General features: G+C 44.7%; 1 protein-coding gene across 2 annotated transcripts in view; it reads left to right on the top strand.

Moving 5' to 3' along the window:
• The window catches only part of CCDC6 (coiled-coil domain containing 6), a 121,641-nt gene that overhangs the window by 94,150 nt on the left and 8,222 nt on the right, over positions 1 to 19,269 (top strand). Inside the window, exons 6-9 of one of the 2 annotated variants that reach the window (XR_003005945.1) lie at positions 473 to 629; positions 3,684 to 3,784; positions 13,732 to 13,856; positions 14,933 to 15,470. Coding sequence is in view for 1 of the 2 variants with exons in the window: in XM_024765232.1 (XP_024621000.1) it covers positions 473 to 629; positions 3,684 to 3,784; positions 13,732 to 13,856; positions 14,933 to 15,127 (578 nt within the window). In the remaining variant the exon portion in view is untranslated. Of the gene's footprint in view, positions 1 to 472; positions 630 to 3,683; positions 3,785 to 13,731; positions 13,857 to 14,932; positions 19,268 to 19,269 lie in introns of those variants that run through there. The other variant, XM_024765232.1, reaches the window with a different exon arrangement.

The raw sequence follows: 19,269 nt of genomic DNA on the forward strand, positions 1-19,269 counted from the left end.
GGGGTGTGCTAACAAGTGTGACCCATGGGTGTGCTCCCATAGGTGACCTACCCCGCTGTGTCTGGAGTTGACAGACAGCAGAACTGGTGCCTGGAGGGGAGCCCCGTGGGCTGAGTCTGTTTCCCCAGCTGGACCCCGTTCCCTCTCTGCTCCAGCAGTATAGAGGGAGCTCTGGGAGCTGCTCGGGCCACACGTAGCTCCAGCATTCCTTCCTCTACATAAAGCACTTTAGAAGGCAGGGAAGCAGGATGGAAGATGCCTAACCTGACAGCACTGCTTTTCATATGTTTTTCTAAATGCACATCGTGGGTCAACCTTGGTACCTGGGATAAACTTGAAATCCAGATCTCATCTGTGTGTGGGAGAGTGAGAATGGCTGTCTTTCAGCACTTCTTGGTCTGTGGCACAGGAGCTGGACCACCGTCTTTTTGAAGAGTGTACTGTGGTTTAATTGAGAACTCTGGCCTTTCAGATTCCGAGAAAATGGCGCAGTATCTGGAGGAGGAACGCCACATGAGGGAAGAGAATCTGAGGCTGCAGAGGAAGCTGCAGAGGGAGATGGAGAGAAGAGAGGCCCTCTGTCGGCAGCTCTCCGAGAGCGAGTCCAGCTTAGAGATGGATGACGAAAGGTGCGTTCGTGTCTCACGAGCCTCGGGAAAGCAGCAGCCCAGGCTCCGGCCCCTGTTCGCCTCCTGTAAGATGAGGCAGCAGATGGCAGGGACGTTTATTTATTGTAATGATGAGTGCCGTGGCCTCGGTGCGGATGCTGAGACTGGGATACATGAAGAAGTTTGACCGTCCTCCTTAAACACAGAAAGACACACAAAAAATGGCCTTTCCCGAATTACTCAGTGGGACAGACACGGAGGCGGGTTTTGTGTCGGGAGGCAGCGTTTGCAGGGGTCGTTGAATCGTCCCATCCTGGAGCATGGGCGCATATCTTAATCCCTAGGTACGGGTGAGCAGGTGGTGTGCGGTGCAGCCTGAGGAAGCACATACACCCAGGGGGCGAAAGAGTCCACGGCGGGGTGGGTGGAAGTTGTTGAAAGCCAGAGGCTTTGGTTTACCACACTTGGTAACTTCAACCTTTTTGCAGCTGGTTTTCAAAAACAGAACTCACGCAGTGCGTTTATCTGCTCAGGTCGCAATGTCAAGTCCCCTCCCTGGCCCTCTGGGAAATGGGCCGGCATAAGAGAGGTATCCTTTGGTTAACTAGAGGACACGGCTCAGTTCTCCTTGCTCACCCAGATTTTCCTTTCCTTCCCCACCTGCCCTCCTCCTGTGTGCTTGGGAGTGAGGTGATCGTTAAGATAAGCAACATCCACCTGTGCTGGGCAGCCAGTGCCTCAGACCAGGGTCTGCCAACGGCTGTGAGGACTAGTACAGGCTGTCGATGCCAGAGCATGTTGTTTGAACACATGTGGGCAGTGTTAGCAGATCAGCACTCTGTTTCTCTTATTGAATAGATCCGGAGGGCTAACAAGGCTTTTTTTTTTTTTTTTTGCGGTACGCGGGCCTCTCACTGCTGTGGCCTCACTGCTGTGACAGTCTCCGGACGCGCAGGCTCAGCAGCCATGGCTCACAGGTCCAGACGCTCTGCGGCATGTGGGATCTTCCCGGACCGGGACATGAACCTGTGTCCCCTGCATCAGCAGGCGGACTCTCAACCACTGCGCCACCAGGGAGGGGCTTTTGATTAATTTGCTGTGGACAGTATTTGCTGTGGTATTATCGTTTCATGAAAAATGTAAATTTTTCTATAATGAAGATCTAGTCTTTTTTTTGGGCTGCACTGCACAGCTTGCAAGGTCTTAGTTCCCCGACCAGGGATGGAACCCAGGCCCTCAGCAGTGAGAGCACAGAGTCCTAACCATTTGGACCACCAGGGAATTCCCGATCTACTTTTATAATTTAAAAAACTTTATAAAAAACAGACTTAGAACTGTTTTTTTTTTAAAAAAATCTTCCTCATTTGAAAAGAATAAAGAGGATTCTTTCTCGGAAGTTTCTATCATAAAACTATCAACCTTAACTCTGAATTTCACTGATCTGCTTCTGACAGTGTCTCATTCTTTCTGAAACTCTTATCCTCTGAAAACCATTTCATTGAAAACATAAGCTACAATAGTAGATAACTTATTAACTACTTTTTTAACTACCTTAAGACATGGAGCAGAGCATGTATTAACACACACAGTACCCTGTGCTTGATTTTGATTACGACATACTCTGAGGGACAGTTTCTTTGACTGTGGTAGCAACACTGAAGCTTCTTCAGGCTTTCCAGATAAATTTTTTTTTTTCCCAAGGATTGGTATTCACTCCAGAAGGTTTGCCTTACCTTTTTAGGTCAGATTATCCCAGGTAGAGTACAGCTGTTGAATAAAGACATCTGCTCTCTCTACTGGGAATGATGATGTCAGATTTGGGAGGAAGAAAATAGTCAGACACTTGAGACGTCTACAAGTGTGTTTAATTCTTTAAAGACCAAGAGGCGGTCTTAGCCACCCCACTGGCTGTAGAATACAAGAGGTCCAGCCTGGTGGCACTGTGGTGGGCCGTGCTAAAGAGATTAGGAAGAATTGGTGGTAGGTAGCTCGTTGAAAGGTGCATGCCAAACTTGGGAGTCTAGCTTCCCTGGTGGCGCAGTGGTTGAGAGTCCGCCTGCTGATGCAGGGGACACGGGTTCGTGCCCCGGTCCGGGAAGATCCCACATGCCGCGGAGCAGCTGGGCCCGTGAGCCGTGGCTGCTGAGCCTGCGCGTCCAGAGCCTGTGCTCCGCAACGGGAGAGGCCACAACAGTGAGAGGCCCGCGTACAGCAAAGAAAAAAAAAACAAACCTTGGGAGTCTGGTTTTCTTCGAGTTGAATAAACTAGCATAGGAATACCTGTGTTAAAAGTTCCTCACGTGAACTGGTTGCGTATAAGGGCTGAGATGTTTCCTGGGATAGAAACGCCTGCACATGTGGCCGTTCCTTCCTTTGGCCAGAAGGCCTGGGAAGGATCGCTTATTAGGGAGTCTCTCAAGCAGAAATTCCTCCTCCTCAGCTCTCTGTGCTTGTTCACAAAGTGCGGCCTGATGTGACTCCCGAATCCAGTAATGAGTCAGACCTGGCACGGCGTGACCTGCAGAGGTGCTCAGCCCATGTGTCATTTATTATATTCCACGTTCTGCATTTGAACACATGACTGTTAGTTAAGCAAGCCCTGCCTTGTGGACAATTGACATCCATTTCACGGGATCATATTGTCTCCAATTCGATGATATGCGTCTCAGAGGGCTTGTTTGGTTTTGCCTTTCAAGTAACAGTTTACAGGTAGCCACTAGAACGTGGATTTGTCTAATTCTTGGGACAGTGGTGGTGAATGTCTGCATAGCTATAGTGTGATGGAGAAAAGCCTGGTCCTCTCTGTTGCATGACGCAGCTCTGTCACCAGGCCTCCATCCTGAGCGAAAACACCCCGGATTCCCTCACCTGTGGCCCTGGGGAGAGAGCTTTGCCAAGCAGTGGAACAGCATGGCTCTGGGGTCCATATTATACATGTCTCCCCACTGCAGCATTGATTTCTAAACATTCAGGAGTTTGACCTCAAGATGTGAACCCCAAACATTTTCTCATAGGAGCTTTCTTAGGAACTACTGCAACGCAGGTGGCTCTAACCATCTCCTTCACTCCTCTTAGGTATTTTAACGAGATGTCTGCACAAGGATTAAGACCTCGCACTGTGTCCAGCCCTATTCCTTACACACCTTCTCCCAGTTCTAGCCGGCCGATATCACCTGGTGAGTATGTGTTCTCAGCTACCTCTCTTTCTGCTGTATTTAACGTATCCCTGAATACATTCCCTTCTAGCATATGAAAAGCTTGTAAACAGAGGGTGGTCACGTGTTGTCCAAAGACACCAGAAATGATCAGTGCTATCACAACTGAGTCTTAGCTTGCAATTTTAAAACAGTGTCAGCTGGTGGTTTTCTGGAACCAAAAAAGTAACTTAACTCTGAAAAACCTTTTCAAAAAGACTATCTTTGACTATGATTTTAAGTGCCGGTGGTTTGACAAAAACCTCGGGCAGATTTCGGAGATGCACCATAGCATATCTTTTATGGGTTCTCTCATTATGGTCTACATACCTCATCTCCTTTTTATCCTCAGAATAATTCACGCAGGCGTCGTGTTAAAATTGAGGAAGCAGTCATTTGGTGGGTCTGTAGTTACTGGTCTCGTGGCCAGGAAGTGGCCGGGGCCAGGCAGGGCGTGTCTTGCTTCACACAAAGCCTGTGTTCTTTCGAGCACGAGCTGCGTCCTGCTATTTCCACTGATGGCTGAGTGGGCCTCGGCCCTAGTAGGCAGGCCGTGCAGGAAGGAACTGGTTGCGCTTCTGCCTCTGGCTTTGCCCCTCAGAAGCCTTTCCCTCAAAGGCGTGCTTGTGTTCATCTGACCCTGAAAAACTCTCTCCCCAGGGTCTCTGGCTCGGTACCCACACAGCATGGGGCTTTCGGGCCAGGAGGGCAAGTAAATGATCCAGCAGGGAAGAAAGAGGAAGCAGGGGGCCGGAGCGGGGGTGTGTGGGCAAGTGGGGTGGAGGGAGGAAAGCAAAGGTAGTCGGCCAAGGGATCGTGTCTTGTGACTGAAGTGTCCAGGCTGACGTTCTTGTGCGCGCTGGTAAACAGATTTTCAACAGAGTTGGGGAAAAACGTGTGTGGGGAGGGGGGAAGGGCGGTGGCGGAGCACTTTCACACAGAATACAGTGATGTGACGGCTTAGAAGGGTGGCAGCAATAAAGGTTTTGTGGCTTCAGACAGTAAAACAGCTTCAGGTTAGGGTGACATCTCATTTTGTCTGTTTGTAATCATTAGACACCAGGGACGCCCTTCAGGTTGACCAAGGGGAAATGCTGCAGCCTCGCAGGTGGCCGTGGATAGCGGCAGGCAGGAGGGGCCTGGTTTTTGTGAGTTTAGGATCCAGCCCAAGCACTGTGCCGCTGTGACTTCTTGTTTTTGTAAGAGGGGTGATTTTTAAAAAGTCCAACACGAAGTGTGGCAGCTTTTGTCCACTTGGGGCCGGCACGCTCTCTGGCATGTGATGGGGCGGGGGGAAGAGGGGCTGTGTGTGAACCAAAAGGACTTTCTGTTGTGGATCCACAGCACAGTCCTCAGCTGTTCTTGCCCAGAGGATGTTCCTGAATCTGTTTCTCCTGCTCTGCAGTGGCCTTGAGGTCTCTCCAGAAGCTTCTCTCCCTAGCCGCCTCTCAGTTTTCCCCAAATAGCACTTGGATTTCGTTACCATGATAAAGGTTGTCTTTGCTTTCTGATTTATTGATGTAAAAGGAAGTCATGAGTTAGGAAGAAGCAAGGAGGGAGGCTTTTATAGTTGATCGTGATGCTGATTCATGCTAATATAAATTCATGTTCTCTTTGATTTATTTAAACCTACAGGCGTGTAACTTCCAGTTCATTAAATATAGTGTTGTGGTCATTGAAGAAAGAAAAAAACAAAAGTGAGGCCTTGGTTGGGAATATTAACTTCTATGGTAACAAATACTATGCAGGAAGATTTTATTCCATGCACAGAATTTTGGCTTTCGCTGGCCCTGTTCCTGTAATGCGGGGCTTGCTTGTATAGACAAGCTAGGTGGTTTTCCCTTAAACTACATCATAATACGTAACACCTAGATTTTTTTTTTTCTCTCAGCCAGCCTTAGTGAGGACATTTGTATCGTATTTTAAGTTCTATAATATCATCAAAGTAGATTATAATCTCCTATTTGGCGGTAGAATTACTCCTATTCTGATCTAGTCCATTGGGTACATAATACATTAGCAAAATCTGAATTTTCAAGTTTTCTTTTCACTTTATTTTTTATTGGAAGAATTTGTGCTTCTCAGTATTAAGAATATCTAATCACTTCTCTAGTGGAATTATGCTGTTTGTATAGTTTTCGTTTCCATTTGAAGCATTTTGGCTTTTCTTCTTCCCTTACCATTTCTGGTTAACATTGACATTGACAGTCTTGCATTTTCACTGACTTGGAATATTTTGAGGGCTATCTCACAATTTGATTGAAAGGTACATTTCCCAGTACTTCTGAAAAATCTTCTTCTTGCTTATGTGTGGATTTATATATGTGGATTATATAGAGGGACAGTATTATTTTTTCAACAATTTTTTTCAGGCTGTTCACTATTTTATATAGCCTGAGAAAAAGACATTCCCAGTTAACATATTTTCATATGCCTGTATCAGCCATGGGGAATACTGAAGTTGTAAAAAGGATCTACATCCCACTAGCAACAGGCACACCCACCACCCAGATCTTGGTTTCTAATTCCATTCTCCAATGAAGAGAACTAGGGCTCCTGGAAGAAATGGATGTTTCTAGGGCCTTGGACAGGGAACATACAAGATGAACGTGGACAGTCTGGTAATGCCAGAAAGTTAGGTCTGAAAATCGTATTTTAAGTTCTATAATATCATCAAAGTAGATTATAATCTCTGAAAGATGAGGATAGGTCCAAGAGACGCAGGAGGAAACTGAAAGTGCTCCCAAAGGCCCAAACTGGAACAATTTGAGCAATGAAATAAATAATGTAATACTAGGTTATAACCCAAACATAAAACAAATATGCATTGGTTCACACTGATATAAACAAATGACTGACTGAGTAAATAAACACGGGAGAAGAGATAAATCACCTATACAGAAGAATTGCAAATAATTGACATAGAGACTCCATCTTCACAGAAGTGGAAATAGCTCCCTACTCTTTAAATGTGGGCTAAAGGTAGGGACTTCCTTGCAAAGAATACAGTGTAAAAGGGAGGGGGGAGAAAAAGAGTACCTTGGGACTTCCCTGGTGGTCCAGTGGTAAAAAAATTCACCTTACAATGAAGGGAGCGCAAGTTCAATACCTGGTCAGGGAACTAAGATCCCACACGCCGGGGGCCAGCCAAGCCTGCGTGCCACAACTACTGAGCTCGCGCACCTCAACTAGAGCCCACGTGCTGCAAACTACAGAGTCCACGCCCTCTGGAACCCGTGCACCACAGCTACAGAGCCCGTTCTCCCTGGGGCCTGTGTGCCACAACTAGAGAGAAGCCCGCGCACCACAAGGAAGATCTCGCGTGCCGCAACTAAGACCCCACACAGCCAAAAATAAATAAAATAACTAAATAAATAATAATTTAAAAAAACTTCTTAGCTATTTAAAAAAAGAAAGTACCTTTACAGAGGAAAAACTTGACAGGCACTGCCTCATCTGGGAGATCAAGGTCAGCATCGACAGTGGTCAGTCATGTCAGTAGTACGTACCCTTGATACGATGTGATGAGAAGGGCCCTTTACCTCTGTAGTCTTCCTCCTCAAAACGAATCACCCCAGTCTAACCACGTGGAAAACATCAGACAGTAGAGGGACAGTCTGTCTATAAAATACCTGATCACCACACCTTAAAACTGACAAGGTCATCAAAAACAAGGAAGTTTGAGGAACTGCCTCAGCCAAGAGGTGCCTAAGGAGACATGAAAACCAAATAGCATGTGGTATCCTAAATGGGTTCCTGAAACAGGAAGAGGACATTAGGCAAAACCTCAGGAAATCCAGGTAACGTGTGGACCTGAGTTAATAATAATGTGTCAACATTGGTTTATTAGTTGTGATGAAGGTACCACACTGGCTTAAGAAGTTAATAATAGGGCATCTTTCAGAATTCCCCAGTGGTCCAGTAGTTAGGGCTCTGCACTTTCACTCCCGAGGGCCTGGGTTCGATCCTGGTTGGGGAACTAAAATTCCACAAGCCTCGGGGCACGGCCCAAAAATTAATAATAATAATAACGGGGAATCTGAGTGTGTGAGGTGCAGGAACTCTGTACTATTTTTGCCACTTCTCTGTAAACCTAAAACTATTCTAAAATAAAAAAATTTATTTTAAAGAAAGCTACTAACATAGATGAAATCACCTGGTCGTGGAAGATGGAGGGAGAAGAGGAAAACCCTCCCATCTGATCCTGAAGGATGTAATATTTAGAGGTCAGGTACAGGAGGAAACCTGGTGAAGGAGATTGGGAAGTTGCTGCCAGGGAAGGGGAAGGGAAACTGGGATCCGACGTCACTGAGGTTAAGATAAAGCATTTCAGCAGGAAGGGAGGGGTCAGCTTTGTCTGTCGTTGCCCCAAGGTCAAGTGCAATGAGAGGTGGAGAGTAGCAGTGCACCTGGCAGCACGGAAACACTGCTGGCCTTGGCGAGAGCAGCCTTGATGGGGTGATGGGGACAGAGCCAGATCAGAGAGCGTTAAAGAGGAAGTCGTATCTCTAGCGTATGAACGTTAACAGAGACATGTCTGACTTGTGGAACTAAGATAAATTTCAAAGGAACAGAAGGTGTCTGCCTTTAGTTTGGTTCGACGATGCTTATTTTTTCTTCTTCCTTTAGCAAAGATTTATTAGAGGGAATTTGGGGGTAGTCGGAAGGGTATAAAGAAGCAGAAATAAAATCATCCAGAATCCTTTTATCCGAAGGCAGTGTTAATATTTTAGTGTTTTCAAGTGTCTCCTCTCCCTATCCCCCCGACCTCTTGCAGTTTTCCTTTAGGTAGTTGGTTTTCTATGGATTATACACTTTGGTATCTTGATTCATTTTGCTCAGTGGTTTTTGGTCATGAATTGCTTTTCATGAGTCATTTTTAAAATCTGTTGTCTTGAGCTGTGGACAATGAAATAAGTCTTAAAATTTTTACTCTAGTTAATGCATTTGTATAGCACAGCAAGAGCAATTTATTCCAGGAGTAGCTTTATAAAGCCACAGTATTCTGTTTAGGAGATATTTTCTACCTAGGTTTTTTGGGATTCTTATTGTTTATTGTATTCCTGGTCAAGAGGGTCAGATGCATGATGATTAAGGGAAAACAAAAACTACTAAGACATGGTCTCTGGCCTCTAAGAGCTTATAGGGCCTAGGGAAGTAGGGGGCAAAACACAAGAAATAAGATAATCTTAATACAAGGCCAAGTATAATGAGTTTTATATTTTTTTTGTTTGCTTGTTTTTTAATAAGCAATGCCTTTTTTATAGGTTTTTAAAAAAATTTATTTAATTTATTTTTGGCTGTGTTGGGTCTTCATTGCTGCACGTGGGCTTTCTCTAGTTGCGGCAGGTGGGTGCTACTCTTCATTGCGGTGCGCGGGCTTCTCATTGCGGTGGCTTCTCTTGTTGGCGGAGCACGGGCTGTAGAGCGCAGGCTCAGTAGTTGTGGCACACGGGCTCAGTAGTTGTGGCTCATGAGTTCTAGAATGCAGACTCGGTAGTTGTGGCACATGGGCTTAGTTGCTCCGTGGCATGCGGGATCTTCCTGGACCAGGGCTTGAACCCACGTTCCCTGCATTGGCAGGTGGATTCTTAACCACTGCGCCACCAGGGAAGCCCGCATTTTATGTATTTTATATCCCCTCAAAAGTTAAGTTGTGGTACACCCACTCAATGACATACTACCCAGAACTAAAAAGGAATTAACTTGATACACACAATAACTTGTATGGATCACAGGGGCATTGTGATAAATGAAAAACTAATCTCAGAGGGTTATATACTATATGATTTCATATCTATAACATTCTCAAAGTGACAAAATTACAGTGGTGGAGCACAGATCAGTCGTTGCCAGGGGTTAGGATTAGAGGGAAGGGGTGACTATAAAGGGACAACACAAGGAAGCTTGTTTGTGGTTTTGTAACAGTTCTTTATCCAGATTGTGGTGATAATTACTTGGATCTATACAGGTGATAAAAATTACACCTGTACCCACACACACACGAAGAACGCATTAAAAACTGATGAAATCCAAGTAAAGTCTGTACCTTAGTCACTTGTATAGGACCAGTGTCAATTTTCTGGTTTTGACAGTGTGCTCTGGTTATGTAAGATATCACTGGGGGGAGCTGGGTGAAGGGTAGACAGGGACCCTGTAGTATTTTTGCAACTTCTTACGAATCACAAACTATTTCAAAATAAAAAGTTAGGATAAAATTAAAAGGTATAATAATAAAAAAAAAAAAGCACTAAATAGAGTTTCAAAGAAGAGAGAGCTACCAGCTTAGAGAGCTTTTGAGAAGAGCCCTGCAGGAGAGGTTAATGAGCTGAAACATGCTGAGCCCTTCCTTTGTGCCAGGCACTCATTTCATCCTCACAACAGCCTTATGCAGTCACTGTGATAATCTCATTTCACAGTCGAGGGATCTCAAGTCCAGTGTCGCTCAGCACCAAGTGGCAGAACTAGAGCCCCAGATAATATGGCAGTCGGCTCTGGAGTCTGGGCTCTTTGCCCCTCCAAAGGCTGCGTGAGGTCCTGATTGACAAGGGGAGAAGGAGAAACCAAGTCCTGCAGTAAAGAGAAGACATCCCAGGCAAAGGCCATGGTGGGAACTGAGACGTGGAGGTCAGAATCAAGAGTGATCAGGTCACTGTGGTTCTTATCACCGGCTGCCCTGGGGCCCTGCTCCCCATAGATTCGGATTCACTTGATTTGGGGTCGGACGAGGGCTTTGATTCTCGGTATTGAGAACCACTGACCTAGAACATCAGGAGATAGTTTGGAGCCAAATGCAGGCCTTTTTAATAGCCAGAGAAGGGACTTTTCTTTTTTAATTTGGGCAGGCAATAGGCGGTCTTTGAAGATTCGTGATTAGCAGTTTAACATATTCATCATTATTAACCTCGTCATACTGGGCAATGGGCTTGATCTTATTCATTTATTTTGTATTATGAATCGAACCCCCTGAGCTTCTCTATCTGGGGATAAGGACCTACATTCAAAGCTTTTCTCTTAAATTTCATCACTTTCATAAGAAATGGAATTAGGGTTGTATTTCCCAAAGTTGTTTAAAGAAAACCCCTTCTTCCCTCCCCAAGCTGAACGAAGTTCTTGCGATACAAATACAAGTCACAGTAAATGACCACTGAGCTCCCAAAGACTTGTGCTTTACCCCAGACCTCCATTTTGTATGTGTGAACCAAATCCACAATTGGAAATGGAAATATGTCAAATAGAAAGCAGCACACTAGTTCATAGTCACAGCAAGAAATAAAATCCTTAACAATAGGTGTTGAGGGCACAGACAAATTCTGGGACAGGACAACTAAAGATAGGCGTGGTGGCTGCATGTCTCAACCGTGGAAGTCAAAAGACACTATAGAAGAGCGTCTTTAAGGACTTCCCTGGTGGTCCAGTCGTTAAGACTGCTCGAGCACTGCAGGGGTACGGGTTCGATCCCTGGTCAGGGAACTAAGATCTGGGCATTAAACTTTGGAGCTGATTCTGGGGTCCTAGATGAAGACTATGCAGAAGGTTATAGTGGGCTGGGGGTGTTTCTTCCTTAAATATCAGTTTCTTTGGGGGGAACATTGGCATATGTAGGACTTTTTGTTTTCTTCATTGACTATCCTGAAGTTGCCAAGTTCTCAGTGGTGAATTTTTTGTTTGCTTTGTGGCTGCTATACACACCCATTGGTTTTGTCTCGTCATTATTGGTATATCTTTTGACACTTACCCTTTCCTTGCATCTGAGTTTTACCCCTTTGCTCTATTTTTTCCACTTTACTCTTGTTTCTTCTCATGTCTTCTACTTTTGTACATCTCAGTTGGACTCCTGTCAAGGCTGGACTTTAGTTTTTTTCAGTTGTCATAAGAACACTTTCCATGAGCTCTACCCTCTTAACACATTATTAACTGTACAGTACAGTATTGTTTAAAAAGCACAGTGGGGCTTCCCTGGTGGCGCAGTGGTTAAGAATCCACCTGCCAATGCAGGGGGCATGGGTTCGAGCCCTGTTCCGGGAAGATCCCACATGCCGCGGAGCAACTAAGCCCGTGCACCTCAATTACTGAGCCTGCACTCTACAGCCCACATGCCACAGCTAGTGAAGCCCGCACACCTAAAGCCCGTGTTCAGTGACAAGAGAAGCCACCGCAATGAGAAGGCCATGCACCACAATGAAGAGCCCGCTCGCCGCAACTAGAAAAAGCCCACAAGCCCAACGCAATCAAAAATAAAATAAATTAAAAAAAAAAACAAACCACAGTGTTGTGCAGTAGATCTCTAGAACGTATTCTTTTTATAAAATTGAAACTTTGTGCCCATCGAACAACAGTCCCCCATTTCCTCTACCCCCAGCCCCTGGCAACCACTGTTGTGCTCTCTGCTTCTGTGACTTTGACCTAGGTCCCTCATGTATGTGGTATCATGCAGTGTCTGTCCTTCTGTTATGGGCTTATATTAGCATAATGTCCTGCAGGTTCATCCATGTTCTTTTTTAAAGTAATTTTCTTCTTTTTAAGGGCTAAATAATATTCCATTGTATGTAATACCATGTTTTCTTTATCCACTCATCTGTTGATGAACTTTTAGGTTGTTTCCACATCTTGGCTACTGTGAATAGTGTTGTAATGAACACATGAGTACATATTTCTTTTCAAGATCCTGTTTTAAATCCTTTTGGATAATAGCCAGAAGTGGGATTGCTGGATCATATGGTAGTTCTATTGTTAATTTTTTGAGGTAGCTCCATACTGCTTTCCATAGTGGCTCTACCAATTTACATTGCCATTAGCAGTTCCCTTTTCTCCACATCCTTGCCAACACTTTAAAAATGTTTTTTATTTTTATTTTTTATAATAGCCATCCCAACAGGTGTAACATGATATCCTATTATGGTTTTGGTTTGCTTTTCCCTGGTGATTAGTGAAGCTGAGAATCTTTTCATGTACCTATTAGCCATTTGTATGTTGTCTTTGGAAAAATGTCTATTCAAGTCATTTGCCCTTTTTTTTTTTTTTTTTTGCGGTACGCGGGCCTCTCGCTGTTGTGGCCCCTCCCGTTGCGGAGCACAGGCTCCGGACGCGCAGGCTCAGCGGCCATGGCTCACGGGCCCAGCCGCTCCGCGGCACGTGGGATCCTCCCAGACCAGGGAACGAACCCGTGTCCCCTGCATCGGGCAGGCGGACTCCCAACCACTGCGCCACCAGGGAAGCCCAAGTCATTTGCCCATTTTTAAATCAGGTTATTTGTTTGCTTTTGAGTTGTAGGAGTTCCTTATATATTTTGGATACTAACCCCTTATCTGATCTATGGTTTGTAAATATTTTTTCCCATTCCATAGTTGACCTTTCTGTTGATGATTTCGTTTGCTGAAAAGAAGCGTTTTAGAATGCTGTAGTCCCACGTGGTTATGTGTGCTTCACTGCCCGTGCTTTTGGTGTCCTATCTAAGAAATCATTCCTAAGACCAATGTCATAAAGCTTTCCCCCTGTGTTTCCTTCTAGGAGTTTTATGGTTTCAGGTCTTATGTTTAGGTCTTTAATTCCTTTTGAGTTGATTTTTGTGTATGGTGTAAGATAGGGCTCCACTTTCATTCTTTTTGCCCATGAATCTCCAGTTTTCCCAGCACCGTTTGTTGAAGAGACTACCCTTTCCGCGTTGCATATTCCTGGCACGTTCACTGAAGATGATCTGACCATTTACGTGTGCACTTATTTCTGGGCTGTCTAGTCTGTACCAGGGCTTGACTTTTATATCCCTTGTTATCCATCCAGCAGGCCACTTGGTGAGCCCACCACTCCTCTCATCTGTTTGCATTTTTGTGGGTGACTAAGAGCTTCTGCATTTTAAAGCCTCCTAGATGCTTAAAGACATCAGATAGTTGAGTTTGTAATAATACTTACAAGTTGTCGTTATATTTCAGGTCTCTCGTATGCGAGTCACACAGTTGGTTTCACGCCACCGACTTCACTGACTAGAGCCGGAATGTCTTATTACAATTCCCCAGGTCTTCATGTGCAGCATATGGGAGCCTCCCACGGTATCACAGTAAGTATCCATGGGGCGGGCAGGAAGCAGCGCTTTCCTCCTGGTGGTGGTAGCGACTGGTCCTCCGTGGGAGCCAACGTTGATGTCCTCGGACATTTACCCTTCTTCCTTCCTTCCTTCCTTCAGTTCACCTTAAACTTCTAGAGACCTCCCAACAGTTTGATGCTACATTCTGGTGTTGAAACTAAAATCCTTCCCAGGAGGCAAAACTTCACCTTCATTTTCTATGAAATATTGCCCTTTGTGAAACGTAATTTGACCTCCGGCCTATGCCTCGTTTGAACTCTAGCCAGCTCCTTGCCATAGCGAATTATCGTTGGTTGCTAACAATGTCTAAAATATTTATTGTCCGCACCTTCACAGTTCACTGACCCTCAGTATTCTTCCTGGAATTAGACTTGTTTCTAGTTTCATCCAGAATTTTCTTTCCTGGAATTAGAAGGAACCTTAAGTGTATCCGGTTCAGACGCTACTCAGGGGAGTGTTTTCATTAGAGCTGACTATTTAGTTGACTAATAGACCGGTTAGAAATGTCGCTAATAGGGGTTTGAGAATAGGGTAGAACTGAGGGTATTCCCAATGAGGGAATCTTGAAAAGAAGAACCCCGTTCTCTAAAAAAAGCATGTAAGATATTTCTGAATCTGTTTTGCTGGTTTGATGAGCTTTACATTAAAGCAGGAACGTTTTTGGTTGAGCTGTAGCTTTCATGACACTGACAACTTGTTTGAGGGATGGAAGGAGCTGGAGACATACAACGAACAGAAAAGATTTAAGGGGAGGACGTGACAGCTGTTTTTTTAATTTTAGGACCGTCTCATCGAAGGGCGAAAGTCCAGTCGTTCGGTCGATGCACGTTTCATAGTGATTTTGCATAGCTTTTTCATAGATGTCGGTGTAAACTCTACCTTGTTGACGTTTTCCTGACGGGTTCAGAAGCCAGTAGGGATGGACAAGGACCTCGCTGGTGTTTGGTCTCTGTGGGTCCGCTTTGGGGCATCCTGGGCTCCGAGTGACACTGGGTTAGGGATGAGCCGTCTGTGCCTGCTCTGACCTGCTGTTCCTGTCCTGTCTACAGAGGCCTTCACCACGGAGGAGCAACAGCCCTGACAAATTCAAACGGCCCACGCCGCCTCCGTCTCCCAACACACAGACCCCCGTCCAGCCTCCGCCACCTCCACCTCCGCCGCCCATGCAGCCCGCGGTCCCCTCGGCAGCCACCTTGCAGCCCGCCCCCTCGCAACATTCGGTGCACCCCTCCTCCCAGCCTTAATGCATGTGCGCAGTCCGAACCTCACACTGGGACTCGTTCGTGCAGTGGAGCTGTCGACTCAAGACGCCACAGGCTTCCTTCCCTGGCATATTCGGATCTGACTTATTTGCACTGAGGTTATCTAGGCTTCACTATTCATTGTGTTGTAAACGTGTGTCGGAAACGCAGCCAGTGTTGTGGGTCTACAACACTAAACAGACGACTTTCTCCATCGGTGTTTTACTTGAATCTTCATGTGCGTCCATTCCCTGGTTGGGACGTCGGCTATTCGACTATTTGGTAGTTCAGCAGCGGTGTGCGGTTTTGTTGCTTGGCCCCAGAGCTTCATTTTCCTGGCTTTTAGGTTTGTAAAATAAAAAGGGATATCTTTTTTATATTTTTTTTCCCATGAATTTGCAGAAAATTACTGAGCTGTTATTACCCACCTCTCCCCCAACCCCCATTAGAATAGTGTTTACCAAGCATACCAGTAATTCAGCACTACAATTCAGACCTTTGAAAATCTAGCTCTCACTATAGAATGGGAAGTTGGATGCATCAGTGCCCAAGACAATGTTTAATAGAGCTTTCTACGGATACACTTTGTATGGGTCATTTTCAGTATATCTCAACATCCATGTCTCTTGTAAAACAGATCTCCTGAAGTATTGGATCACATGGCTGTACCTTTTCCACATACATGGGATAGATAATTATCGTATATCCGGGTGTGAGTCTTTCTTTATCCTTGATGTTACCCTACCCAAACTGGCCCTCCCACGTGAGTCGATAACTGTTGTCCTACCCACCAGTGGTTGCGATGGCTGATTAGAACGTGCTGTGTGATTTCTGCTGCAGAAGGCAATGTGATGGTGACAGAAACAGCTCATTTCCCTTTACGTTCTTTACTCGCGTTCCCCTAAAATAGAGTTCGAACAGATATTTTAAAGGTACAGAGTACTATGAGAAAATACTATGTGAAATGAACATTATAGGAACATCTTGGCACAATGGCCAAAATACTTTATTGCTGGCAGGAAAGAGGCGTAGAGGAAAGTAGCACATTAGCATTGAGGAGTGCTTAGTTCGCCCAGTAAAAGCAAGCACAGTGTACAAAGAAGTATATCCTGAATGCGTCATTTCCATTCATTTAGCACAAACACATCGTCTGGTTTCACTCTAAAGTGGAACGCCGTGAGTCAGTCTTTGCTTAACACTTGCAACACCTTTATTTTGGCTTTTCAGCAGTTACTGATTTGTACTTTGGTAGTAAAGTGATTTTTACCACCTGTGTTTGCATATTTATATATGCTGTGGACAAAAATAACTTACTAGAGAATGTATATTTTATGACGAGAATGTGTATCTGTTGGATATAATCAGAGAACTGAACATTAATTTATCCGTAATTTTTAAGAGTCCATGTTTTGTGACAGCCATCTCTAATAGCTAGCTCTTTATTAAACACACTCCTAACCATAAGGAACCATGACATTGTAGATATTTAATATTGTACAGTAGAGAAACCTCCATTTTTGCCTTTGAATGCATATTTACAAGTTACAGAATGAGAAAAGGTCTCGTCTCACTGGCTCATAGTGTTTGACGAGCATCTTAAGAACTTGAGAGTAAAAGCAACAATAGGATTTTTTTTTTGACTCTTTCGGTTTCCACCTCCAAACTGAGAGTGTCACTCCTCAGTCATTTGAAAGAAATCGTAGGTCTCTATAAATTTTATTTATAATGTATAATATACCTAATCATAGTACAGTTTTCAAATATGGGGAAGAAGTTCGGCATTTAATTATTGAGGCTTGAGGTTTTTAATTCAGTCAGATGGGGTCCTGTCCAAGCCGGGGATTTCACCAACGGCTCACCGTCCCTCCTGGCACCTGGCCATTTTGAGGAACTCTGAGAGCAGGCGAACAAATGTTGCCTGCATCGTACAGTTATCGGTTTTTCTTATAGGAGAAATGGTATATGTTTGCAAGAATCTTCTATGAGACTATAGATTTCAGTGCTGTTCAGTAGTTTCTTGCACTCAAACAAGAAAGTCTAAAATGTAATCATCTTCCCTCCACTTGCTAGCAATTTAGTGACCTCCTAAAAGCACAAAAGTCAGTACATTGCCCTGTGGTGACTGAAAAAAGCACTCGGAGTGAGCAGACAGTTCTGATAAATGCCTTTTGGAGACAGGTTCTTGACCTCCAGACTTCTACAGAAATGTAGCACCGGTTTCCTTAGACTAGTCGTTTCACTGCAAAATAAAACACAGCTCCTTCAAACAGCACTTGCTCACCATAAATCTAGTTGCCTCTCCCGGTGGACATTCTGGATTGATAGAACAAACACTACTCTTTTGAAATGATGCTGTTTCATGTCCTGTTCGAGTGTTTTATGACCCCGTGTGGGGCCTGTCACACTTGGGCAGTACCTGCTAGGGCAGCTCCTTGGCCATGGTTTAGCCCCCAGGGACCCCGAAGATTCCAACCCCAAGGCCACGAGAAGCTGACTTATCTGGGGCACTTCTCGGGTGGGGGGGGGCTGAACTTGGTTCCTGCTATTCCTGTTGCCCACCCACCCAGGGCAACCCCGGACTGACTCCCAGAGGCCCCAGAGGCCTTGGAAGGCAGGTGGGAGCCACAGCAGGTTCAGTAGCTTCATTTTCCTGTCTTGCTGACAGAGACCCTTGGCTACCACTGTGCTGCTAGTAGGATAAGTACTCTTTGCCAGATGACCATGCCTTTTATACAAAACCAAATTACTTTCCCTAACACCTGAGGCCTCTCTGGGCTCTGAACTGCTCTCTCTTTCATCCAGCATGCTGGCATTCTAGACAGACTTCTAGAGATTTGGCAGATGGTGGAAGTATTTCAGATTTGATTTAACTTGCTCCTTTGTTAATTGAAAGGAGTTTTAAACTCTGAGCTCCTGAGAGACTGACCACAACCATGGAGTGAATGTGTGACCAGAACATGGCTTTGACACCAAGTGCTTGCTGCCCCTTTGTCATCGGCTTCTAGCTGATTTGACCAGAAATAACGAATAATGTGAATTTTCGTTAACTGTTCAATTGTAGGAAGATAGAGTATGTATCGCCCTTTGTTAGGTAGACATGAACTTTTCCTGCACGAAGCCTTGCTTGTAGAGGAAGCCCAATAAGGCAAGAAAAAGCATAGTAACTTGTGCTTGGAGAGCTCACTATTTTTATCTTATCAGTATAGAAGAAATATTTCTGCGTAACTTTATCTTCTATCTAGTACTTGTCTTATAGGTAACCAACACTGAAAACTTTGTAGTGAGGACTACCAAAGAAATACATAGTAAAACAACCTTTTATTTCCAAATTACTAAAGATCCAGCCATCGACGCTGCTACGTGAGTTCCATGCTCAAGAGCCATTGTAAGAGATTAAGGGGTTTTTAGGTTTGGGGTTTGTTTTTTTTTTTTTTCTTGTTTTTTTTTAGTTTTCTTTTATTTTTTTTTTTTTGTGATAAAACATACACACACAGCTGTTAGCATAAAATTATGGGGGGCATGCTTCAGTATGCTCAGCAGTTGTGGTTAACTGCCGAGCCCTGGTTGCCTCTCGCTAGGCAATGGAAGGAATCCTATGTTCATGATAGCGTGGGTGCTGTGTGTGTGCACATGTGTGTGCATTCATGCCTTAACTCGGGTTACTGCTCAACTTTAGTTCTTCACTTAGTCCGCACCGTCATCTAGATTGTATCGTACATCTCGATCTGAACTTCATCCTGGCAAAAACAAAGTTGCAGGTACAACAGTTTGAGAGTGCATTCCTCCAGCAGAGTGTTGGATCAGGTTGACCCTGAGCCTTCTTTGGACTTTATTTGGAACTAGGCATGGACAGCAAAAGTGGACTGTCCCATGGAAAGACATCAACAAGGAAGAGAGGACAGCCAAGTGCTAGCATGTCTCTGGCCTCTGTGTATGTGTGCACACTGTACGTCGTTCATGATAGCTTGTCTACAACTTGACTAGGTTGGAGTTCTGGTAATAGTGGCAATCTTGACATTCTTGGTCAGAGTTTAGAGAGATGTAAGACTTCCAATTAATGTCTTATTTACTTCTTTATGTTGATTAGTCTTTGATACATGTGCTGAATCGGAAACCTAAATAAAGATAATTTTTTAAAATGAATC

Source organism: Neophocaena asiaeorientalis, unplaced genomic scaffold (genome assembly GCF_003031525.2).
Source record: "Neophocaena asiaeorientalis asiaeorientalis breed wild unplaced genomic scaffold, Neophocaena_asiaeorientalis_V1.1 scaffold183, whole genome shotgun sequence".
In the NCBI taxonomy this organism is placed as follows: domain Eukaryota; kingdom Metazoa; phylum Chordata; class Mammalia; order Artiodactyla; family Phocoenidae; genus Neophocaena; species Neophocaena asiaeorientalis.